A 27085-nucleotide genomic window follows, 5' to 3' on the forward strand; every position below is an offset into this window, starting at 1 on the left:
TGATCTGACCCAAACTGCACTTACAAGACTACACCTACAGGGGGAGTTCATGCAGAACTACTGTTTATTCAGAAAAAAGTAGTAGGAAACAATGTATTTAAATAAAATCAGATTTAACTTGTGAATCATGAGTTTAATCTGACTTTCTACAGATAAATACCAATAACACCTTTCTGTTGTTGTCCCATAAAAAAATCGTATCATTTAAAGAAAATAATGAATCTACGAATAAAAATTGTGATTGGCCAAGACTCCATCGAACGATTAACCGAATATATACGTCTCATTCCGAGGAAGTTAAGATAATTTTTGAGCCTTAAAACATGATGAACAAACTATGAGCTTTCACCTCAAGAAACCCCACCAGATCTGGACTTGGTAAATATGTTAAAAAGTTATATTTCACATCTATTTTTCAAAAGCAGTGAAATGAGTACAAATAACTACAGTCATAAACATGGCTTTATATTGAAATAATCATGTTTTATATTCAAGAGATGCCTTTTAACAGTTTAACAGAGTACAGCGCACTTCCACTTTCAGTCAATAGATGGAACCATCTCTACACAGTTGTTTGTTGAATAGCCACGCAGCAAAACCAAATAGCTGTCAGACTTGTCATGATTATGAATAACATGACCATGACAAAATAAGGGTAAATACCATTCCTATAGTGATGATATCAGTAAGAGATTACATAGTTTGAACCATATATCTCACTGATAATTATTATAATGAAATATTGTAGACTGACAAAATTGATTTTTTTTTACCCAATTAATTTCACAATGAGAACTCCAGACTCAACAAACAATAGAAATAACCCTTGATGTAAAGTGCTTTAAGCCTTGAAAGTGGAAAAGCACTTCATAAAATGAGACTATTTAACGATTTAAAACAAAATAAATATTTTTTTAAAATAAATGTTACACATGGTAATCGCTATGGCAACAGCCCTAATTTTTTGTCATTCTAATGCCTCTAACAGTTACAAGGCAGTTTCACTTTCAGCCCAAATGAAAGATGAAAACAAATTACATTGGACTTTGTCATGAAATATCTACAAGGTAAATGCATAAATGTTGAACCTGATAATTTCTATCAGTGACTAGACCCAAGAACTCACTGTGTTACAATGCAAATCAACATTTTAACAATATTAACTTAAGCTGCCCTCCAAGAGTATTAAATATTATTGGCAGATCGAATGTTGTGATGTCAACTGAAACCCATCAACAACTTGATGAACTACATTTGGCTGTGGCCGAATGCTGTGGGTGACCTCACACTCACTTAGTCCACTTTATGCTTTATACAGTCTATGGGCCAAGATAATAATTAATGCTGCACATGTACTTACTGAAGGTTTATTTATTATTGTAAACCAGGAGCTGTTCAAGTACTGGCCAAATAAACACATTTATACCAGTTTCCACACTTGACGATTGTAAACCTGCACTGAAAAAAAAAAATGCTTAGAAATAGATCTGAAATTGTGATGACACAACAAGCCTCTAGAGTAATATTTTTGGGTTTCGCAGCTCATTCATGGAGTCACAAGACATGAGCAGACGAACCTGTTCACACCTTCAGGCTATTAACTATTTACATTTGAGGCTGGTTTAATCTATCACCATAGAAACTGCAGTAAATAGAGTTAAAGCCATAGACTGTATATATAAATGTTACCTTCAACAGCCTCACTTCAGATTGGCTTTTTGGTTGCTACAATACAGCCAGAGCTCGGCTTCAAATTTACCCCTGTAGCTGTTAGCCTTGATGAGCTTCAATTGACTGGAGCCAAACGGGGGTGACGCCACACTTAGTCCACTTCTTTATACAGTCTACAGTCGCTGACAAAAGTCTTGTCGCTTATCCATTTTGTAGAACCAAAAGCTTATAACCTGACTTTAAATTAATCAATTGGTTTTAGAAATGTCTCATATGAAAGCAAAAACCCTCCCAAATTATGCTCAATATACTAAAATAAATGTACTTCACTGAAGAAAGATTGATCATTTAATGAACACAGAAAGGTCAGATTTTGGCAAGGCAAAAGTCTTGTCGCCTTGTCATATGATGGCAGAAGGTGGATTCCTCAGATAAATCCTCAGTTGAATTACATCACAGCTGCCGCAAATATTGCAGGAGACCTACTGGAGCCCGCATGGATCCAAGATTCACCCAGAAAACAGTTAAGTTTGGTGGCGGAAAAATCATGGTCTGTGCGAGACATTTGCAGGGTGGAAGGCAATATCAATAGCCTAAAATATCAAGTATTAGCTACCTGTTACATTCCCAACCATAAAAGGGGTCAAATTTTGCAGTAGGATGGTACTCCATCGCATACTTCTATCTCTACATCAAAGTTCCTCAAGGTGAAGAAGATCAAGGTGCTCCAGGACTGGCCAGCCCTGTCACCAGACATGAGCATCATTGAGCATGTCTGGGGTAGAATGAAAGAGGAAGCATGGAAGGCAAAACCAAAGAATCTTGATGAACTCTGGGAGGCATGCAAGACTGCTTTCTTTGCTATTCCTGATGACTTCATCAACAAATTGTATGAATCACTGTCGAACCGCATGGATGCAGTCCTTCAGGCTCATGGAAGTCATACAAGATATTAAATATGGATCTCACAGCACCACTACTTAATTCACTGACGTTATGCAACATATTTTTGTATTTGAAGTAAATTATTTGTTCAATTTTCTGTAGGCGACAAAACTTTTGTCTTGCCAAAATCTGACCTTTCTGTGCTCATTAAATGATCGATCTTTCTTCAGTGAAGCAAATTTATTTTAGTATATTGAGCATAAGCTGGGAGGGTTTTAGCTTTCATATGAGACATTTCTAAGACCAATAGATTAATTTAAAGTCAGGTTATAAGCTTTTGCTTCTACAAAATGGATAAGTGACAAGACTTTTGTCAGGGACTGTATGGTCTTGCCCAAGGAGACAACAACAGCATTCATCTGTGGGAGCTGGAATCGCACTACCAACCTGTGGGTCAGGGGATCTGACTGCTCAACCAATGCTATAACCCAATATGCTATAGAAAGGCAGTGTACATTTTGACATTTGAGTGGCATCTTCAGAAAGGCCAAATCCTGCATTTGAATCACTGACCTGTAGATGTTATGGGGGACATAGACTTCGCTGGATGGGAACTCCAGCACCTCTTTTACAGGTCGAATGGTTTTCTCAGCCATCGGGATGAGAGGGATAAGCTCTGTGGACAAGCAAGCCTGAGGAGTGTCATGGAGAGGGGACATGTCCAGTCTGATCTGACCTAACACAAAAAACAAACAAAAAAAAAACATGGACTTCAGCAGTTTAAAGGTCCTATATTAAGCAAACAGGACTCTTGTGACCTTTAAGCCATGTTATAATGCTGTTCCCTCCTTAAAAACATACCTGGAGTTGTGTTTTGATTCATTCACATATGTTTGAGTAGCACTTTATTATTAGTCTGTCTACATCTCCAAAGTTCAAAATGCTCTGTTCCACCTTGTGATGTCATGAAGTGGTAGTTTTCAAGTTAACAGCACTTTTTACCTTTAGTTCAGTAGAGATTTGCAATTCCAGGGCTGAAATGATCCAAATGATTCCAGTGAAGGTGTATGGAGTTTAAAAACATTGTGAAGAACTTCCTTTATTAACACATGACATCACTGCTCTGGACTTCCTTCTCCAGTTTTATTTTCTTAATTGGTGATACTCATAGTATTTAGCAGCGTTGCATCGTCATTTTTGTGCAAAGAAAAAAAAAAATGGGCTACTCACTAGTGTGATGTGCAGCTATCCATACGGGGCGCAAAAAGCATTTTGTTGCGTCGTTTTAAATGAATATTGTGATTTAAAATGTGCAAATTATAACATAATGATCCATGGGTATCGGAGATCATAACTATAGGGCACACACAAGTACTATAGGTCTGATTTAAGGAGGTAAATTAAATATAAAACCTGGTATCGTCTTAATTCTTCGTTGGGGAGTGGATGTCTTTTTAATATCAGACAGGAACTTCAGCAAGTCTTCGTCACTCAAGCGATCGCCCTCCTGATGAAACATAAATAAAAATGTGCCAGAAATTTTAAATATAAAAGATTAACAACTGAAGTCTTGTGCGCTGAAATCTCACCTGTTTAAATATGGTGCTGATGGTGATAGTGGCGGGTTTGAAGGCAGAGATGTTACAAAACTGGTCCTCGAAGGTGCTATAACGCTCTGAGTTTCTTCTGGGGAGTTGAGTACGTCGGTCGATACTGCTGGATTTACCTGGAAATACAGAAGCTCTTCAAACTCATGTAAACAGTTTGATACAACTGTGGTTACAACTTAGGGACAGATATCACAATCTAATGAATGAATGGACGAATATATGAATAAAATAAAATAAAAATAAATAAATAAAAATTCATTAAAATAAAATTTAGAAATAATTAATAATACTAATTTGAATACAAATTTAAATAAAACTGATCTGGAGACAGTTTTTTATTATCTTGTCTTTATAGAATTTCTTGAACATTTTTATATTCATCTCCCGAACCCCTCAATAGACATCCAGAATTCTGCTGCCTGCCTCCACGCCTGCACCTCCTCCTTGCCTGCACCTGCTCCTCACCTGTACCTCATCCTCTTCTCTTCCTTGTCCTCATCCTCCCCTCCTCACTCGCACCTCCTCCTCCTCTCCTCCTCTTCTTCCTCACCAGCTCCTCATTCTCCTCTCTTCCTCGCCCACACCTCCTCCTCCTCTTCACCCACACCTCCCATTAGAATTAATACGATTACTACAATTCGATTTTTATACTTCTAGATATGAATCGACACACTATAAATACCAAAAAAAGGAATCACCCAGTATCTTTTACCAAATAATTTATTAAGTCATGATAAACCAAACCAGGTCCTAAAAAATACACTTTATGAATTAAATATGAATACAATCAATGTTCTATAGTATAACTTTACTGAAACACTTGCCTCCTCTTAAGCTGTCAGAGTCGGTGGTATCCATGGGAGCTGTTGCCGTGGAGATAACATCCATGACGTTGACCGTTGCCCAGGCGAAGGGCATCCGGTAACGCCCCAGTCTGTAGCAGAACGTCTCAGCCTGACCCCGCAGCTTATCTAGTTTGTCCTTGTTCTGATAAGCACAACGCAATAATGTAAACGGCAGCACATCTTTATATAAAGCTTTTCCTCTCAAAGTTTTTGAAAGTTCTTGAAAATAAATGATTTAAGATTGTCCAAACATGAATCATTCCAAATACAACTTCAGAGACTCAATGAGAAGAAACAACTACAAGGTTCAAAGCTCTGAAAAGTCCAGGTTGCAATTCCAAGGCAGAAATCATCCAAATGATTCGAGTGAAGGTGTATGGGGTTTAAAAATACAGTGGAGCAATGCCTGTATTACTACATGACATCACAAGGTGGAACAGAGTGTTTTCATCCTCTCCTCCTCACCCTCACCTCCTCACTCTCACCTCCTCACTCTCACCTCCTCACTCTCACCTCCTCACTCTCACCTCCTCACTCTCACCTCCTCACTCTCACCTCCTCACTCTCACCTCCTCACTCTCACCTCCTCACTCTCACCTCCTCTTCTCCTCCTCCTCTCCTCCTCACCCACAACACAATAATGTAAACAGTCACATTTTTACATAAAGCTTTTCCACCTTCGTGGTTCTCAAAGTTTTTAAAACTGAAGAGATTAAAGATTCCTCAAACATGAATCATTCCAAATACAACTTCAGAGGCTCAGTGAGAAAAAAACAGCCAGAACATGGTTATAGATCTGAAAAGTACAGTTTACAGAATAGGTCTGATTTAACTCACATACCTTTCCTGAGTCACTTTCTCTCAGGGTCATGTAGGGGTCGGCGCAGTCTGTGATCTCCCCCTGCTGGAGAACCTTTTCAAGCTGGAACAAACACATGAGAAAAATGCAAACTGGTTTAAACCAAATACAAAATGGTTCATATGGGAGGCCAAATCATCACAAACCAAGAACATTTTCCAGGTCTTTCCAAAGAATAAAAACGTTTATTGAAGAGGCTGTTCCCAATGTCCCAGTTTTGTCCCACTGCAGATTATTGTAAAAGCTAAAAAGGTCAAAATGACACCAATGTGTGCTGCATGGATGCTCATTAGGAAAGTGAGGAATAACTTCAGACCACTGTAAACAGTTTGAACTTAACTAGTTCTGTTTATCATGTTTTGAAGACAGAAGAATCAGGAACAGCGCCTTAAAATGATACTTGTTTGATAACCTGTACACACCTTTATAACCAGGTAGATGTCAGGGGAGGGGTAGGTGATGGAAAAAATTGCAGATCGGGCCAGACTGGAGGGATCCACATGAGGAGTGTGAACCTTCAGGAAGTTTTTAAACTGCTCACAATTCAAGTCACAGTAGAAGTTCTCAGATATCTGCCAAAATACAAGAATGAATGAGTTTATATAGAGTCGTGTCACAAAAAGTCTAAAAACAAAAGAAAAAACAAGGAATAGTAGAACAGGCCAAGAGGAGCAGTGGGGTTTGGAGGACTAAAGGGGAGAGTGAGAGGGTAGGAGGGGGAGGGTTTGGAGGACTAAAGACGAGAGAGGGGGGAGAGTGAGGGGTAAATGAGGCGGGAGTGAGAGGTGAGGAGGAGCGGGGTCTGGAAGACTAAAGGGGAGAGTTGGGGGGGGGGGGGGTTAGAGTTATAAGGAACAGTGTGAATGGTCTAACAGTTATCCACACTTCAAACTCCCCTGCAGCCAGGTGTTTGTAATCACAAACACCTGGCTGTAATCAGGGCAGTTCTGTGTGATTTTTCCAACTACATGCCCATTTTTATACATGCAAATATACGTTGTTTGCACAAAAAAGGGCTAAATAATAAATAATATTGTATTTAAACACCATATACACAGCTTAGACGTAAAAATGTTGATTTTGTCTTAAGTTCCACGTTAACATGAACTTTACAGGTGCATTATTACACAAAATTGACTGGTGATTTTTAAGCCACGTTATAATACTGTTATCGTTACCTGGAGTTGTGTATTCTTTTATTCACACGTTTGAGTAACCATTTATTATTAGTCCGTCTGTATCTCCAAAGCTCAAAATACTCTGTACAGTGGAGAACCTCCTGTATGACATGACATCACAAGGTGGAACAGAGTGTTTTCAGTCTGAGAAGAACTCAAATATATGTAAATATGCAGGGTTTGTGTGTTAAACATGTGCAAATAAGGAAACAACATTAGAACAGAGATCAGAAAACAGTTTAATATGGGCCCTTTAATGGCAGAGTGGTTTATATCATGGTTCGCTGGGGTAGTTTGTCTTAGTCCATCAACAACAATGATGTTAATGTTTCATCTATGCAGATCCTGCCCATGACATAAGACACTAGTACAGTGTTAGTCCCATATGGCGTTCATGTCATGTGATCTCTCTGAGTTCGACCCATTAAGCTCTCCGTCGTCATGGTCTCCTCCTCAACAGACCACAGCTCCACAGTGATCTGAACATGTTAACTGACAACCAAGCCCATCACAACTGTGATCACATTACACTCAATACATAAGTTATTTTTTATCAACTAATACACGGGTGCTCAGACTTTTTCAGTATGTGAGCTACTTTTAAAATGATCGTGTCTGAAAGATCTACCACCTAATACAAAAATGTTAAACATATAATTATTTGTAAATGTATTATGAATTCTTACATGTACAGTGCATTTTGATGTACCTTGCACAACGTCATGAGATAATACTGCACAACACAATTGAACTTCTTACATGTTCATAATTACTTGTATGATGATTAATGCACTGAATGGAATCAGTGAGGGATGCATAGTTCGGGCAGTAGCTTCTGACAGCCAGCCAGGAGTAAAATTGCATTTTTCATTTGAAAGCGATAACAGAGCTAATCATGGTGATTACAGTTTTGTCTTTTTTTTATAGCCATACAAATCACGTTAAACGAAGTATCAGAATTTACTGCATTTTTTCACACAACTACTTCTATTTTACAGATCCATCCATATTTTTTCTTTGACGCATCGAATAAATGACTGGAAAAATCCCCACAGCACCCGCGCTCTCATTCATCACCTTCGAGGGACAACAGAGGCAGATTACCATAAAATATTTAGATGTCTCCGCTTTGAGACGCCGTTTGAATTTACATGAGAGCACGACTAGTTGCGGACTTATGCTGCTGGAAAGTCTGCAACCGCGCTCTATCGGCGACGATAGGTACCGACGCTACTCGCACTTGTTTATGCGTGTGCAGCGCCCATGATGTGACCTAGGGTAAGGTGTAATCTGACTGGTTGTCCTGTATATTAGTCATGTGACTGGATGGATGACAGGACGTGATCTACCCAAAATGCCTTTGCGATCAACTGGTAGCTCGCGATCGACGTAATGAACACCCCTGAACTAATATGTTTTGTTTCACATTCAATGTGAAATTACAGCTAAACCAAAATACAAAAAGTACTAAAGATACTAAAGATACTAGGTAAAATAAGCTAAGATAAGAAAACCTGTTTGTTTCACAACGGGAAAATGGCAAACTCTAAGAAGACTTTTCACAGCTGCTAGCATAGATCAACTCATAGATAGCAGGCAGGCCTGAAAAGATCTTTTCAGCAACAGAACTGAATTAACCTAGCTCAGGCCAGACTGGCAGTGTAACTCTGAATGAGTTCCACACATTTATGTATTTATGACGATTGGCCGAAGCGTCACAACAGCAAAACAAGATAAAAATTTTTACTTTTGTTGAAGCCAGCTGAGAGAAAAGCTCAGAAGTCTTTGTTCCACAAACGCACACAGCTTTGACTTTCTCCAGGTTTTTCACACAATAGTCCATAGTGACGCAAAACTACGCTAAAGTTCGTCTGTTAGACCAGACCATAATACAAATAAAACACCTCAGATGCAAGTCTTGAACTGAAATGACAAAAGTTGAATGACAAATGAACTTTTCTCAGGACAATGATATCATTTAAGATCTAAAAACAGCTGTCTGTGTCAAAGAGGCGACAGGAAACTGCTCTTTGTCAAAAATATTTACTGAAAGGATGATCCCAGGGACCTTTTGTAATCGTTGCAAGATATAATTCTAAGCTATTAAAATATCAGACACAGCTCATGCCAAACCAAGCGTTTCAGGACAAACTCTTAAAGTGTCACTCATTTCAAAACAGAGAGATTAAAGAATACTATTTTAATGCTATATTCCAAATAGAACTTACAGATAGCCGCTAATGTGTGCATTAAAAAATGCGTTGTTTCCATATGTAACTAATAGGCTCTATGCAGAGCAGCACGCTAGCTAGCTCACAGTGTCTCAAAACTAATAATCACTTTTATTAAAATCCGAAAACATAAAATAAACAACCTATTAAACTTCAAATTAAACAAAAATAAAGACTACCCAATTATTTTGATATGTAGAATGCTTCAGTTTGTGGTGTTGTTTTAATGTTTATTACGCCTCAAAATTAGCATTAGCGCTAGCATTGAGACGCAAACATGTCTCTAAACACAGAAGTGTGATGAAGTCCATCCATCCATCCATTTTCTTCCGCTTATCCAGGGCCGGGTCACGGGGGCAGCAGTCTAAGCAGGGATTCCCAGACTTTCCTCACCCCAGACATGTCCTCCAGCTCCTCCGGTGGGACCCCAAGTCGTTCCCAGGCCAGCCGAGAGACATAGTCCCTCCAGTGTGTCCTGGGTCTTCCCCGGGGCTTCCTCCCTAGGGAGGCGTCCAGGAGGCATCCTAAGCAGATGCCCGAGCCACCTCAACTGGTTCCTCTCGACGTGTAGGAGCAGCGGCTCTACTCCGAGCTCCTCCCGTGTGACTGAGCTCCTCACCCTATCCCTAAGGGTGCGCCCGGCCACCCTACGGAGGAAGCCCATTTCAGCCGCTTGTATCCGCGACCTTGTCCTTTCGGTCATTACCCAGAGCTCATGACCATAGGTGAGGGTAGGAACGTAGATTGACCAGTAAATCGAGAGCTTTGCCTTTGGACTCAGCTCCTTCTTCACCACAACGGACCGATACAGCGACCGCATCACTGCAGACGCTGCATCGATCCGCCTGTCAATCTCACGCTCCATCCTTCCCTCACTCGTGAACAAGACCCCGAGATACTTGAACTCCTCCACTTGAGGCAGAGACTCACCACCCACCCGGAGAGGGCAAACCACCTTTTTCCGGTCGAGAACCATGGCCTCGGATTTGGAGGAGCTGATTCTCATCCCAGCCGCTTCACACTTGGCTGCAAACCGCCCCAGTGCCTGCCATCAGGACAACATCATCTGCAAACAGCAGAGATGAAATCCTGTGGTTCCCAAACCAGACCCCCTCCGGCCCCTGGCTGCGCCTAGAAATTCTGTCCATAAATATAATGAACAGAACCGGTGACAAAGGGCAGCCCTGGCGGAGTCCAACATGCACCGGGAACAGGTCTGACTTACTGCCGGCAATGCAAACACAGCTCCTGCTCCGGTCATACAGGGACTGGACAGCCCTTAGCAAAGAGCCCCGGACCCCATACTCCCAGAACACCCCCCAAAGGACACCACGAGGGACACGGTCGAATGCCTTCTCCAGATCCACAAAACACATGTGGACTGGTTGGGCAAACTCCCATGAACCCTCGAGGACCCGATGGAGAGTATAGCTGGTCCAGTGTTCCGCGACCAGGACAAAAACCACACTGCTCCTCCTGAATCCAAGGTTCAACTATCGGTCGGATTCTCCTCTCCAGTACCCTGGAATAGACCTTACCGGGAAGGCTGAGGAGTGTGATTCCCCTGTAATTGGAACACACCCTCCGGTCCCCCTTCTTATACAGAGGGACCACCACCCCAGTCTGCCATTCCACAGGTACTGTCCCCGACCGCCACGCAATGTTGCAGAGACGTGTCATCCAAGACAGCCCCACAACATCCAGAGACTTGAGGTACTCAGGACGGATCTCGTCCACCCCCGGAGCCTTGCCACCGATGACCGTGATTTCAGCCAGGGTGATGGACGAGTCCGCCTCAGGGTCCCCAGTTTCTGCTTCCTCCTCAGAAGACGTGACAGTGGGATTGAGGAGATTCCTTCCACTGCCCGACAACATCCCCAGTCGAGGTCAGCAGCTCTTCACCCGCACTGTAAACAGTGTTGGTGAAGCATTGCTTCCCCCTCCTGAGGCGTCGGACAGTTTGCCAGAATCTCTTTGAGACTGTCCAATAGTCCTCCTCCATGGCCTCCCCAAACTCCTCCCAACCCCGAGTTTTTGCCTCTGTGACTGCCCGAGCCGCGGCACGCTTGGCCGCCCCGGTACTCATCAGCTGCCTCAGGATTCCCACGAGCCAACAAGGCTCAATAGGACTCCTTCTTCAGCTTGACGGCATCCCTTACTTCCGGTGTCCACCACCGGGTTCGGGGATTGCACCACAGACCTTACGACCACAACTACGAGCAGCCACATCGACAATAGAGGTGGAGAACATGGCCCACTCAGAGTCCATGTCCCTAGCCTCCCCCGGGATCAGGGAGAAGCTCTCCCGGAGATGTGAGTTGAAAACCCCTCCCAGCAGACCCTCACGATGCGCTTGGACCTGCCTGGTCTGTCCGGCTTCCTCCTCCGCCAGCAGATCCAACTCACCACCAGGTGCTCAGCCTCTCTCTTCACCCGAGTGTCCAAGACACGCGGTCGGAGATCAGATGACACGACAAAAAACTCGATCATCGACCTCCAACCTAGAGTGTCCCAGTGCCACGTGCACTGATGGACACCCTTGTGCTCGAACATGGTGTTTGTTATGGACAAACTGTGACTAGCACAGAAGTCCAATAACAAAACACCACTTGGGTTCAGATCAGGGAGGCCATTCCTCCCAATCACGCCCCTCCAAGTGTCACTGTCATTACCCACATGGGCATTGAAGTCCCCCAGGAGAACAACGGAGTCCTCGGTTGGTGCACTAGTACCCCTCTCAGGGACTCCAAGAAGGCCGGATACCAGTACTCCGCACTGCTGTTTGGTCGCGTCCCTGCGCCTTCGGGCAGGGACGCGACCCTCTCGTTCACCGGGGTGAACTCCAACACGTGGCGGCTGAGCTGTGGGGCAATGAGCAAGCCCACACCAGCTCGCCGCCGCTCCCCACGGGCAACGCCAGAGAAATGGAGAGTCCAACCCCTCTCAAGGAGTTGGGTTCCAGAGCCCAAGCTGTGCGTGGAGGTGAGGCCGACTATATCTAGCCAGTAATGCTCAACCTCCCGCACAAGCTCAGGCTCCTTCCCCCCGTGTGTGATGAAGTATTAATTTTATTTGTGTAGTGTTTAACATGTTGTCAGCGACATCCACCCACAGCTCCCTGTCCACTATCTGACCCTAACCCCCTAACCTCTGAGCCCTAACCCCTAACCCACCCGCAGCTCCCTGTCCACTGCCTCATCTTTAAATATTTATTAATTTTAGCCTGACCATAGACTATATAAATAAATGGATTAAGGGAGGCGAACGCTGTCACTCACAGCAGAGTGGAGCGAGGCTGTTGAAGGTAACGGCCCTTCCCGCACACACTGGTGGTTTAGCAGGGAGCGGGCACTTAGCAACGCTGTCAATTAAACCTGTTGCTAGCACTAGGGGGAGTGGCCTCTGGGAAAGAAGCTGATTTCTCTGTTATTAAAGTTCATATGTTGATTTACGGACCCAACAGTGAAACAAAAACACCAGGACCATGTATAGCAGGTTAACATGAACATTTTAAGGTCAAAATGACTGACAGTAGCAGTTACAGAGAAAGGAACCTCATAGAGATAAAACAGAACAGGACATAGTGACACTAACAGTGAGGCTGAGGGCACTGCTGTGCACATAATGTATTTGATTTATATATACATTTATTCTTTATGATAAATTGCATTGTATTACAATTTATCACAAAGAGAATTAATTCTTTTCACATGTATATTGTGGCTATTACAGGCCACATATCGGGTTAGACTGTGTGTGCGCTCTGGCAGATGGACTACAGAGACATGAATAATTGCATTGCATTATGGGAAATTACAGCAACATCTGCTCCTGATTTTACAGATGTGAACTTAAAACAAACATCTTCTGGTTTCCTAGTAAATAGAATGAGATAAAGATATGGGTATTTGGAGCTCATGTAAGACTGGGAGGGAATTAAAGGGGATAGGGTCAAATGCCTTTTGGACCCATTTTAATTAAAGCTAACTTGCAAAACAAACCTAACAACATGACCCACAAAACAGTACTTTTTTCAGTCTATTCAAAAGCAGAAATAAACATTAATTCCCAAAAAGAGGAGGATAGAGGTCAAACAAAGGGCCTATCTATAACCATTGACTTATATTTCACACACGCAAGCAAACTGTCACTATTGAGTTACTGATACTTAAATGGAAGTAAGGATCACTGATATCTGGGTAACCATACACCTACTCATCACAGTGCATTAAAGGTAATAGTCTTAGGATTATGAGTTAAAGATGTTGAATTTTTCTATAGTATTTCAGAGATATTTAAATTTTTCTACATACAGATCATAGTCTGTATAAAGAAGTGGACTAAGTGAGTGTGACGTCACCCATAGCGTTCAGCTCCAGTCAAATGAAGCTCATCAAGTCTAGCAGTTATTTGAATTTGGAGCAGAGTTCCATATTTGGAATTTCGACAGCGAGTATCCCAGCAACCAATGAGCCAATCCAGAGCGAGGCTATTGAAGGTAACGTCCCGCCCACACTGCCGGTTTAGCAGGTAGCAGGCATTTGTCAATCAAGCCTTTTTGCAAAGGCTAGTGGGAGCGGCGATCTCTATGAAAGAAGTCGCCTGATTTGTCTGTTACTAAAATTCATATCTTGTTTTACAAACACAATAGTGAAATAACAATAGTAGGATCATGTAGAGCGGGTTCATTCAAATATTTTAAGGCCAAATTGACAAGCCTGACAGCAGCAGTGAGGGTCCACAGTTTTTTAATAGAAAGTGAATTTGAGTCGATGGAGCCAGAAGAGCGCACATGACGACTTTCTATTTAAAATGCAGCGGCTACCAAGTTAGCTATGTCCATTTATATATACAGTCTATGATTCAGATGTAAACTTAAAGATATACCGATGTTCAAATTTGACTAATATTAATAATGTTTATTTTTAACAGTTACAAAAACCTTTTCCATTTTGTAAAATCTGTTATATTTTTGTGTTTGGATTTTCATGAAAATTAGAAAGCAGAAATAACTCTAGAAAGCAGAAATAACTTATGAATAAAACTCCAAATGGCTCTGTATAAGATGAAACATACAGTTTCAGTTCAGAGTATTTTGTCAGTAAAACAACAGGAGCGCATGTTTCTACTGCTAAATTTAAGATTTAAGTGGTCAAGATTTTAAAGCAGTACTGTGTAACTTTCTGGAGGTGGCACATCACAGAATGCAATAGAAAGGTAAATCCATACTTCAGAACATTCTCCATGGAGATGGATCATTTTTAGGTCATACGGCATCTGGAATATCATAGTCAAAGGACATTACCATGGAAACAAGAAGGAAGACACCCTCCTGCAGGCCAAATAAAAGCCAGGTGTGTGGAAATGCGAGCCCACTTAGAGTAAGGCTGCAAGCTTATCGGTGTTTTTCAGAGCAATCAAAACATAAATGACATGCTTTTATTATAATGTATTGTTTGACAAAAAACTTACATGATGGGGCTTTATGTTTGACTTCTAATATTATCTTTACTTTCTAGTTATCACATTCACCTGTACTATGATCCTATTACTACACCTGAAACACAACACAGTGGGACTATAATGGGTTAACACAGGGTCAGGCCAGCCCTCTCCTCACGCTGTGTGAGACTGAGCATGTAAATACAGGCTTAAGCCACAATGACCCTTCACCTAAAAAGTCCACAGCTGTGTAAATCTGGATCCTTGGGTTTAAGAATGATAAAAAAAAATAAAAAAAAATTGGACTGTTTCCATTGCGATTAACAATTTAAAACAAAATATTATCTCAAATATCTCAAATCTTGAAATGGGGAAAAAGTCCTGGAAATATTCCATGTTTTTCATATTCTGTTAAATAGCATGCCAGCAGGAACAGCATGCCACTTTTGTCTTTTGTGATTCTTGTATTAATAATAATTGGACTTTGAAACTGTGACTTTGAAACTGTGACTTTTCTAGACTTCTGGTTAATTCTGAGACCCGGTTGTTTTGTGTAATTGTAACTTCGTTTTGTTTTGTTAGCTCTGTTTAAGTTACCCATCGATATCCACTCTGTTTAGAGCCTCTTTTTTTTAGTTTTTACCTTAACATTCCTTTTAAATAAATTATAACTTAAGTTTACAATTTTCCATCTTGTTTTGTTACTTCCCCTTTTCCCTAGCCAAGCTGGGTTGTAACACCTATATTATGAAAAACTGACGTAGTTTTCAAGTTAAAAGCTTATTTTGCCTTTAGTTCGGTAGAGATTGGAAATTTCAGGGCTGAAATGATTCAAATGATTCTGGTGAAGGTGTTTAAAAACACAGTGGAGCGCTTCCTGTATTACCACATGACATCACAAAGTAAAACAGAGTGTTTTCCATTTGACAAAAGAACTCAGCCTAAATATGCAGGGTTTGTGTGTTAAAAATGTATGAATGCAACAAAACACAACTCCTACAACATTAGAACAGAGATCAGAGAATAGTATAATATGGGCTCTTTAAACGCTACAGGCCAATACAATCAATCTCTTTCAGAATGATAATGAAAATGAAAAAATTGGGACTATTGTTATAGTGAATAGAAATTTATTATAAAATTATTATATTGTTTCAATAGTAGTAACAGGGGCAAAAGTCCTCAAAATGTTGCATATAACAGGAAGCTGAAAGCCAGAAAACACACATGGCAAAATGACAGTGAAAACTCAGCGTTGGTCTCAGTACAAACACTCTACCAGAGCCACATGTGAGGCGAGGAAGCCAAAACGTGATTATGATGAGACCTCCTTAAAACTACAGGGGTGTAGGTGAAATAATATGTTTTTGCACAGGGTTGAAATGGGGAAAAAGTTAGTGAGGGAACTTTTAGCTCCTTTGTGGGATCCATAGACTAATATATATATATATATATATATATATATATATATATATATATATAAAATGTATATATATACACATACATATATACATACATACATACATATATACATACATATACATACATATAAATGGACATAGGTAACCTGCTAGCCACTGCATTTCAAATAGGAAGTGAGCATAGGCATGCTTCTGACTCCATCGACTGATGGTAACGGCTGCTGTCAGGCCCATCATTTTGGTCTTAAAATGTTGGTATTAATTCGCTCTACATGATCCTGGTGTTTTGCTATTTTGTCTCGGAGTCAAGATATTAACATTCATAACAGACAAATCAGATGCCTTCTTTGGTTGGTTTAGTTGCTATGATACTCATAGGAGTGAATTTGGAGCTGCGTTCTGACCATAACTGCTAACCTCGACAAGCTTCTAAATTTGATACAGTCAGCTTCAACTTCTCAGTTATCACGACAATTAAAGATCAACCTTTCAATAATTCATGATTTTTAATAAATCAAACAGTAAAATCAGAATTCAGTTTCATTAACACTAGTTAAAAATATATTGTCCATTCTCACAGAGCTCACCTTCTTTTTCTCTTTAAGGTCATACAGGGCCATCGTGGCGAAAATGGGCTCGATGTCAATCTCAAACCTATGAAGGAACAAGCGAAAACAACATTAAGCGAAAACAACATTACACACATCGCAAACCAGACTGCTGTCCCAATGGTCTAACACAACCCAATGATGTTGCTCTGGTTTCGTTTATTTCAGTATATTTTTATATTGGGACACACAGAGGAAGATGACTGAAGGGAACTCAATCTGTGCTATGACAAATCCCATAGAGAAAGGGAGGGATGCAGCTCTCCACCCACAGACTCCTCATAGAAACGTTTTTAGAAGAATATTTTGGGGTCAATACATAGACCAGGGGTGCTCAGACTTTTTCAGTAGGGGAGCTACTTTTAAAAATGATCGTGTCTGAAAGATCTACCACCTAATACAAAAATGTATATGTTAAACATATACTTATTTGTAAATGTATTATGAATTCTTACATGTACAGTGCATTTTCATGTACCTTGCACAACGTCATGAGATAATACTGCACAACACAACTGAACTTCTTACATGTTCATAATTACTTGAATGATGATTACTGCTCTGATGACTTGCACTGAATGGAATCAGTGAGGGATGCATAGTTCGGGCAGTAGCTTCTGACAGCCAGCCAGGAGTAAAATTGCATTTTTCATTTAAAAGCGATAACAGAGCTAATCATGTTGATTACGGTTTTGTCTTTTTTATAGCAATAAAAATAATGTTAAACAAAGTATCAGAATTTTTTTAAATTATTTTTTCACACAACTACTTCTATTTTACACATCCATCCATATTTTTTATTTTACGCATCGAATAAATGACTGGGAAAATCCCCGCAGCACCGCGCTCTCATTCGTCACCTTCGAGGGACAACAGAGGCAAATTACCGAAATGAAGGTAAAGTAGTTAGATAGCCCCATGTCTCCGCTTTGAGACGCTGTTTGTATTTACATGAGAGCACGACTGGGCGCGGAGTTACGCTGCTGGAAAGTCCGCAACCCGCTTTATCGGCGACGAGAGGATCCGACGCTATAGGGTTAAGCTAACTCGCGCTTGTTTATGCAGCGCCCATGATGTGACCTAGGGTCAGGTGTAATCTGACTGGTTGTCCTGTATATTAGTCATGTGACTGGATGGATGACAGGATGTGATCTACCCAAAATGCCTTCGCGATCGACTGGTAGATCGCGATCGACTGGTAGATCACGATCGACGTAATGAACACCCCTGACATAGACTATAAATACAGTGGGTACGGAAAGTATTCAGACCCCCTTACATTTTTTTCACATTAATGTGCACACAGCACCCCATATTGACAGAGAAACAGAAGATTGTTGAAACTTTTGCAGAATTATTAAAAAAGAAAATCTTCACAACTTCACTTAAATATCACACGGCCGTAAGGATTCAGACCCTTTGCCCCATATTTAGTAGAAGCACCCTTTTGAGCTAATACAATCATGAGTCTTTTTGGGAATGATGCAACAAGTTTTTCACACCTGGATTTGGGGATCCTCTGCCATTCTTCCTTGCAGATCCTCCCCAGTTCTGTCAGGCTGGATAGTGAACAGCCATTTTCAGGTCCCTCCAGAGATGCTTGATTGGGTTTGAGTCAGGGCTCTGGCTGGGCCATTCAAGAACAGTCACAGAGTTGTCCTGAAGTCACACCTTTATTTTAGCTGTGTGCTCATGGTCATTGTCCTGCTGGAAGGTGAACCTTCAGCCCAGTCTGAGGTCCTGAGCACTCTGGAGAAGGTTTTCATCCAGGATATCCCTGTACTTGGCCGCATTCATCTTTCCTTCGATTGTCCTGTCCCTACAGCTGAAAAACACCCCCACAGCATGATGCTGCCATCATGTTTCACTGTTGGGACTATACTGGACAGGTGATGAGCAGTACCTGGTTGTCTCCACACATACTGCTTAGAATCAAGGGCAAAAAGTTCTATCTTGGTCTCATCGGACCAGAGAACCTTATTGCTCACTTCAGGTGTTGTTGTTTTTTTTTTAGCAAACTCCATGCAGGCTTTCATGTGTCTTGCCCTGAGGGGAGGCTTCCGTTGGGCCACTCTGCCATAAAGGGCTGCAGTAATGGTTGACTTTCTAGAACTTTCTCCCATCTCCCAACTGCATCTCTTAAGCTCAGCCACAGTGATCTTTTGGTTCTTCTTTACCTCTCTCACCAAGGTTCTTCTCCTCCGATTGGTCAGTTTGGCTGGACAGCCAGCTCTAGGAAGGGTTCTGGTAGTCCCAAATGTCTTACATTTATGGGGATTATGCGGGCCACTGTGCTCTTAGGAACCTTAAGTGCAGCAGAATTTATTTATTTTTTTTGTAACCTTGGCCACATCTGTGCCTTGCCACAATTCTGTCTCTGAGCTCTTCAGGCTGTTTCTTTGACCTCATGATTCTCATTTGCTCTGACACGCACTGGGAGCTGTAAGGTCTTATATAGACAGGTGTGTGGCCTTCCTAATCAAATCCAATCAGTATAATCAAGCACAGCTGCACTCCAATGAAGGTGTAGAACCATCTCAAGGATGATCAGAAGAAATGGACAGCACCCAATTTAAATATATGAGGGTCACAGCAAAGGGTCTGAATACTTATGGCTGTGTAATATTTCAGTTTTTCTTTTTTAATAAATCTGCAAAAATGTCCACAATTTCATGTTTCTCTGTCAATATGGGATGCTGTGTGTATGTTAATGAGGAAAAAATGAACTTAAATGATTTTAGCAAATGGCTGCAATATAACAAAGAGTGAAAAATGTAAAATGGACTCTTGTGACCTTTAAGCCATGTCCTAATGCTGTTCCCTCCTCAAAAACATACCTGGAGTTGTGTTTTGTTTCATTCACACATGTTTGAGTAACCCTTTATTATTAGTCTGTCTACATCTCCAGTTCAAAATGCTCTATTCCAACCTGTGATGTCATGAAGCGGTGGTTTTCAAGTTAACAGCTCCTTTTACCTTTAGATCAGGAGTAATTGGCAAATCCATGGCTGAAGCAGTCCAAATGATTCTAATGAAGGTGTATGGAGTTGAGAAACAAAGTGAAGAACTTCCTGTAATACCACATGACAAGACAAGATGGAACATCATCGTAAATAGGCAGGCTTGTGTGTTAAACATGTATGAATGAAACAAAACACAACTTCAGTTATGGTTGTGATGAGGAATTAGAACAGAGATCAGAAAATAGTGTGATACGGGCCCTTTAAAATCAAAATTATCGCTTTATTATTAGATTATGTAGATATAATATACATGCAGACTTCAAAGCAACACTGTCAATCAAACCTGTTGCTAATGCTAGTGGGAGCGACCTCAGAGAAAAAAGGCGGTTGAGTCGTCTGTTATTTATGTTCATATCTTCAGCTCAGGACTTGAGGACTATCTCACAAACTGGCCCCAGTGCCAAGAACTGCGTGTCTGATCTCATGACCTGCAGTGTGGGGGTGCCCCAGGGCACTGTCCTCGCGCCCTTTCTTTTCACCCTTTACACTGCAGACTTCAGACACAACACGGACAGCTGCATCCTGCAGAAGTTCTCTGATGACTCTGCATCATTGGCCTCGTCAAGGATGACGACGATGTGGAGTACAGAGGACTAACACAGGACTTTGTGGACTGATGTCATCAGAACCACCTCATCATCAATGCAGGGAAGACCAAGGAGATGGCGGTGGACTTCCGCAGACGCCACTCTACTGCCCCCTCAGTGAACATCCAGGGAAGGGACATTGAGAGAGTGGACTCATACAAGTACCTGGGTGTTCATCTGAACAACAAATTGGACTGGACTCTCAACACAGATGCACTGTACAGGAAGGGCCAGAACAGGCTCTATCTCCTGAGGAGACTCAGGTCTTTTGGAGTGAGAGAGCCACTCCTGAAGACCTTCTATGACTCTGTGGCGGCATCAGCCATCCTGTACGGTGTGGTCTGCTGGAACAGCAGCATCACAGAGAGGGAGAGGAAGAAGCTGGACAAGGTCATCAAGAAGTCTAGCTCTGTCCTGGGCTGCCCTCTGGACTCAGTGCAGGAGGTGGGGGACAGGAGGGTCCTGGCTAAGGTCATTTCTATGCTGGGCCATGAGTCTCACCCACTGCAGGACGCTCTGTCTGCCCTGGAGAGCAGCTTCAGTGACAGACTGATTCACCCTCGCTGTGTGAAGGAGAGGTTTCGCAGGTCTTTCCTTCCTGCTGCTGTCAGACTGTACAATGAACACTGTTAACACTGAACATGTGTCATTCAACCACACCTATGTGCAATACTCAAGTCACTTTATGGAGATGTTATATCAAAGTCTCTTTTTAGTTCATTTTAAAGTCTATTTTTTAAATTATTTTAAGCTCTTTATCTATTATCTTGTTTTATTGCATGTACCATTTTCCTTCTGTTCTTTAACTGTGCGGTGCAATACTGGAATTTCCCCACTGTGGGACTAATAAAGGCATATCTTATCTTATCTTGAGTTACAGACACAATAGCAAAATAAAAATACCAGGATCATGTAGAGCAGGTTAATACAAAAATTGTAAGACCAAAATAACAAGTCTGACAGCAGCAGTTACAGAGCCACAGTTTTCTAATGTAAAATTAATTAGAGCCAGAGTCAGTGGAGCCGGAACCACGCCCATGCTCACTTCCTATTTGAAACACAGGGGCTGTATCTTGAAAAATATTTGACATGTAGGGCCAGTGGTCAATACAGTGGATAATTTACATGGGTGTATTTAACATAGTTTTGACTTCATACTGATTAAATTTATTAGTTGTGATGACTTTCTTTAATTCTTCGATTACAAAATTACAACCATTAGAGACAAAATCAACAAAGCTACTCCAAAAATCAGCTCTGAGCTAATCCAGTCTGTAATATCAATATCCCACATAGATCCTCTAATAATATTAGATAAATTTACTCCTGTTGATGAGGTGGAGATTACCTCAGCCATCATGTCGTCCAAACCATCAACCTGTTTGCTCGACCCTATTCCAATCAGACTCCTCAAAGAAGCCCTCCCCCTAATAATGGATTCCATCCATAACATAATATGTCATTAGAAAATGGCTACATTCCTCAGTCCTTTAAGTATGCTGTGATTAAACCCCTTTTGAAAAAACCTAACCTAAATCCTGATGAACTAGCCAACTATAGACCTATCTCTAATCTTCCCTTCCTCTCAAAAATTCTAGAACGAGTGGTGGTGAAACAGCTCTGCCGCCACCTGCAGGACAATAATATATTTGAAAATTTTCAATCTGGATTCAGAGCTCACCACAGCACAGAGACTGCACTGCTTAAAGTAACAAATGACTTACTACTAGCTGCTGATAATGGGCTGGCTTCAGTCCTGGTCCTACTGGACCTCAGTGCAGCGTTTGACAGCATTGATCACAACATTCTACTGCAGAGGTTAGAATGTGACATTGGAATCAGAGGGACCGCCCTCAAATGGTTTAAATCCTATCTATCAGATAGGTACCAGTTTGTTAGTATAAACCAGAGCACCTCTCCCTGTTCTAAAGTAGCCTGTGGTGTTCCACAAGGATCGGTGCTTGGTCCAATCCTATTTACTTATTACTGTGTATGTTGCCATTAGGTAACATTATCAGAAAACATGGCATTAATTTTCACTGCTATGCTGATGACACTCAGCTGTACTTATCAATGAAACCAAATCAGACTGATCAAATAGATAAACTCAGTGCCTGTGTGAAGGACATCAAAACCTGGATGACCTTGAATTACCTGCTCTTAAATCCTGAAAAAAAAAAAGAGGTCATTGTCGTTGGTCCCAAAGGTCAAAGAGATTCTCTGTCGGACTAGATAATCTCACTCGACAATGTGAGTATAGCTTCTAGCCCTACTGTAAAAAATCTTGGAGTCCTATTTGATCAAAATCTCTCATTCACAGCCCATGTAAACCTAGCTTGTAAAACTGCATACTTTCACCTGCGAAATATAACTAAAATTAGAAATATTTTACCTAAAAACGATGCTGAAAAACTCATCCATGCATTTGTTACTTCCAGACTTGATTACTGTAATTCTCTGCTCGCCGCCTGCCCCAAAAGTACTAAAAGGAGCCTCCAGTTGGTCCAAAATGCAGCGGCCAGAGTCCTAACAGGAACTAAAAGAAGAGACCACATCAGTCCTGTACTAAAATATCTGCACTGGCTTCCTGTCAAGCTTAGAATCAAATTCAAAGTCCTCCTCCTGACATACAAAACCCTAAACTGTATGGCCCCATCCTATCTGCAAGGTGGTATTGTCCCGTACCAGCCAAACAGAGCACTACGCTCTCAGAATGCAGGACTATTAGTGGTTCCTAGAGTGTCCAAAAGTACAGTGGGAGGGAGAGCATTCAGTTACCAAGCTCCTGTGCTATGGAATCAACTCCCTGCTGATGTTAAACAGGCCCCCACAGTCTCTGTATTTAAGACCAGGCTTAAAACCTTCCTCTTCGGTATAGCTTATGACTAGGTTACATAGTGAGGGAGTTAGGGAGTGACATTAAAACCCGGGATAAGATAGGCTGCAGTAGGAGAAAACTACATGGGGGAAGTATGGCAACCTGAGCACTATCCTCTGCTTCCTCCTATTTTCTCATCAGCAATGCTATTCACATGTTGTCCCCTGTCCCACTCCCCCTGTGGAGAGTAACTCTTTCAGATGCCCCAATGACAGCTGGATCCTCTCCTCCTCCCCGCCTGGCCCTCCTCCACCCGCCTCCCTCTCCTCCTCGCCCGGCTCTCCTCCTCCTCGCCCGGCTCTCCTCCTCCTCGCCCGGCTCTCCTCCTCCTCGCCCGGCTCTCCTCCTCCTCGCCCGGCTCTCCTCCTCCTCGCCTGGCTCTCCTCCTCGCCTGGTCTTCCTCCTCCTCGCCCGGCTCTCCTCCTTGCCTGGCCGATTTTTCTTGTTTTGTCTGATTTTTTCTGTTATTTGATTTTCCTATTCGTTTTTGTGTGTAGGCAGCACGGTGGCTGAGTGGCAACACTCATGCCTCACAGCAAGAAGGTTTGATTCGATCCCCGGGTCGCCCAGGCCTTTCTGTGTGGAGTGTCTGGATGGGTTTCCTCCGGGTACTCCGGTTTCCCCCATCAACCAAAACATGAACGCCTTTCGAGACAACTGTTGTTGTGATTTTGGGCATTACAAAAATAAAATGAATTGAATTGAAATAATATATGTATGTCAATGCAATATGATGTTATTTAGGTTATATAGATAGGATTGGGCCAGTTCACCTGAAGGCCTGAGGGCCAATAAAAATTGGTCTGCAGGTAGGGCTGCATTTGGGCCCTGGGTCATAGTTTGGTCGATGGGAACCACTTACGCATTCACACACATATTCATACACCACTTTACACAGACACTTGGGACAAGGGGGGGGGGGGTTAAGTGTCTTGCCCAAGGACACAACAACAGTATTATTTTTTTATGTAAGTGTAGAGTGTGAATGTGTTGCATGTACTTGATAGCTTGACATCTGACTTGGATGCGGTCTCCAGTGTGCTCTTTGGGACAGTCTGGGATGGGCCTGATCTCCACAGCATCTTCCTGAAAGAGACAAGCAGAGATGAAACATGTTAGCTTCTACATGTTCAGTACACAGTGTTGGGAAGTAACTGAACACATATACACATGTAGAATATGTGTTCAGAAAAACAGCTGTATTCTTATACAGTTACCCTTTCATTTGGTGTTATTCAGATTATGGATGCTTTTCAAAAATCAAAGAAATACATGGTAGTATTGATTACACGATTTAGTCTCAAACTGCACAGAATCAGTGAGAAAAATATAAAAAACAACTCTTATGGTGAGGCAGATGAGATTTTAACTTCTCAACTAGTGATAAGAAATGCTTTAAAAACTGTGAAACATAAAGCTGTTTTTAATCCTATGTTATATCATAGCTGTACATATAAATGGACATAGCTAACCTGCTACCCACAGCTTTTCCAAATAGAAAGTGATTATCGGTGTGCTTCATCAACTCTGGCTCCAATTCACTTTACACTGAAAAACTGTGGTCCTTGTCTCTGTAACTGCTGCTGTCAGGCTCGTCATTTTGGTCTTAAAATGTTTGTATTGACCCACTCTACATGATCCTGGGTTTTTATTTCACTATTGTGTCCATCAATAAAGCTAAAAACATTAATAATAGACACTCCACTTAGTCTTTACCCTATAATTTAAATGCATCTCTGCATGAAAGTATTCAAAGTATTCAGAACACACTGATTGGATCATCTATCAGAATGCATCACACAATACATTTTACTGTAGGTATTCAGTATTATGTAACTAAATACATTTAAAAGTATTCTTCCATCGTTGCTAGTACAGGGCACATTTTACTGGTATTAAAAAAGTAGTTTTGTGAGAAAACTTTTTTATTTTCTCCAGGAGGTTCTCAAATGTTTTCACCAACATCAAGGAGTAGATTTGTATTTCTGAGTACCACCAGATCTAAACCAAGTCTACACCAGGACTACTCCAGGTCTTGACTCTACGTTAAGTACATACTAAAACTGTACACCACCTCACGTACTGCTGTGGTACATATACGACAGTCAGAAGCAATTATATAATTATTATTTATCTTGGTATCTTTATTGAAAGTATCGAATGGGACACTTTGGAGACTGCATTCACATACACTACATCCAATGGGACTGAATTAAGATTAAACCAGAAATAATCCTGGACTAGACCAGGACTAAACCAGCACCAGACCAGGACCAAACCAAATCTATATCAGGACTACAAGATTGACTCAAGCGCGAATGCAGATTTAAACTACAGGCTCTTAGAGGATTTGAACCTTGCCTTGAATATTGTGATCTTATGTGAACACAGACTATAATAAAATGTTATGATGTCATTTAACCCCATGAGTGTCCATCTCTCGTAGTCAGTACCTCATCTGCTGGGGGACACAGTGCAAACAGCTCAAGGTGTCTATTCCCCAGTCTGGCCTCTTTGTTGAACCGGTCCAGATCCTCGTGATTGCTAAACGCCAGCAGACTCTCCACCCTCTGGTCAGGGGTCAGACAGCGGAGGTCGAAGTCTGTGGAGGTCAGAGTACGGCCACAGTCGTCACTCAGCGGGGCCAGAGAGGGTGACTTCACCTGGGGCAAAGACAATGCAGCGGAGGGGGTGAGGGAAAACAGCAGAACAAATATGTGGGTGGAACAAAGACACATAGGTCTGTATTAAAGCAGAACATGTGCTGAGAGTGGGGTTTTCAAAAGTATGAAAAATCAGGTCCAAATATCATCGATACTGCAAAAGAACATTAACAGGACAGGACTTTCTTGAACAGTTTTAGAATGATTTTGAGTTTCATCCGAACGAATATAAGACCCCATGCTAAGATAAATAAAATACTATTATTTTGTATATGAAAATTACATTATAAAAAAGAAGATATTTTATATTCATTATAGTAGTGTAATTCCTTAGTATCGAAATCAAATTTGAAATTTTGGTATTGTGACTACACTAATGGAGAGCTCTGAGGCATATCATGTAATGGATATGTATACCACTATTATAGTTGTACTGTAAAATATAGTGTGACCTAAGACTTCCTATTAATTTTAAAGACTAAAATAATTTACACTATAGAAGACAAAAGGTTTGGGAACCGCATTAGACCCCCCTTTAAATGACCTTTGAGTCAAGAAACGCTCTCACTACAATAATCTCTATGTAAAAACATGGTAGATTATGGTTAAAAATTACAGTGTAAACTTGTAGGTTACTTTTTGTATTTGAAGAATAATTGAAATATTTAGCGAACTGTAATTTCTAAATTGGGTCTATAAAGAGGTATTCTAGTTTTAAGCCAGAACAAAACTCAGCCCAAACAAGACTCTGGATTAGAGCCTGAAGAAGCCTGTAGAAGCCTGTAGTTTGAGTTTTCTTGTCTAGCTGATTCTTGAGGTTGTGGTATGAATATATTATATACTGCTTTTAATTTAACTGCCTTAAGAAAATATTAAATTCATGAGATGCTTTTACATTTCTCCTTAACATTCAAAATCCCAGTTAGCTGTTAGCCAGAGCAGTCCATTATGCCTTTTGTTAGCATGTTCGCATATGTAAACAGGCAAACAGCATGTCTAGACTACTTCTGTTTTGGCCTGAAGACAAAAAACTCCTCCTCTTCCTCCTCCTGCTGCTTCTCCTCCTCTCTCCTCGACCCCCCCTCTCCCCCCTCTCCTACTCCTCTTTCCCACTCCTCCCTCCTTCTTCTCTCTCCTTCTCACTACTCCTCCTCCTTCTCTCTCCTCCTTCTCCTCCCCCTCCC

General features: G+C 41.4%; 1 protein-coding gene across 3 annotated transcripts in view; it reads right to left on the bottom strand.

The window, feature by feature from the left end:
- Window positions 1-27085, bottom strand: part of dock8 (dedicator of cytokinesis 8) — a 167544-nt gene that overhangs the window by 83106 nt on the left and 57353 nt on the right. For all 3 annotated transcript variants that reach the window (XM_033972654.2, XM_033972653.2, XM_055224340.1), the window contains 9 exons: window positions 25692-25901; window positions 24239-24324; window positions 16730-16796; window positions 6293-6442; window positions 5853-5933; window positions 4991-5153; window positions 4146-4282; window positions 3970-4063; window positions 3130-3292 (listed from right to left, as the gene is read on the bottom strand). In XM_033972654.2, the coding sequence (XP_033828545.1) occupies window positions 3130-3292; window positions 3970-4063; window positions 4146-4282; window positions 4991-5153; window positions 5853-5933; window positions 6293-6442; window positions 16730-16796; window positions 24239-24324; window positions 25692-25901 (1151 nt within the window). The remainder of the gene's footprint in view (window positions 1-3129; window positions 3293-3969; window positions 4064-4145; window positions 4283-4990; window positions 5154-5852; window positions 5934-6292; window positions 6443-16729; window positions 16797-24238; window positions 24325-25691; window positions 25902-27085) is intronic.

The sequence above is a fragment of the Periophthalmus magnuspinnatus genome, chromosome 9 (assembly GCF_009829125.3).
Source record: "Periophthalmus magnuspinnatus isolate fPerMag1 chromosome 9, fPerMag1.2.pri, whole genome shotgun sequence".
In the NCBI taxonomy this organism is placed as follows: Eukaryota; Metazoa; Chordata; class Actinopteri; order Gobiiformes; family Gobiidae; genus Periophthalmus; species Periophthalmus magnuspinnatus.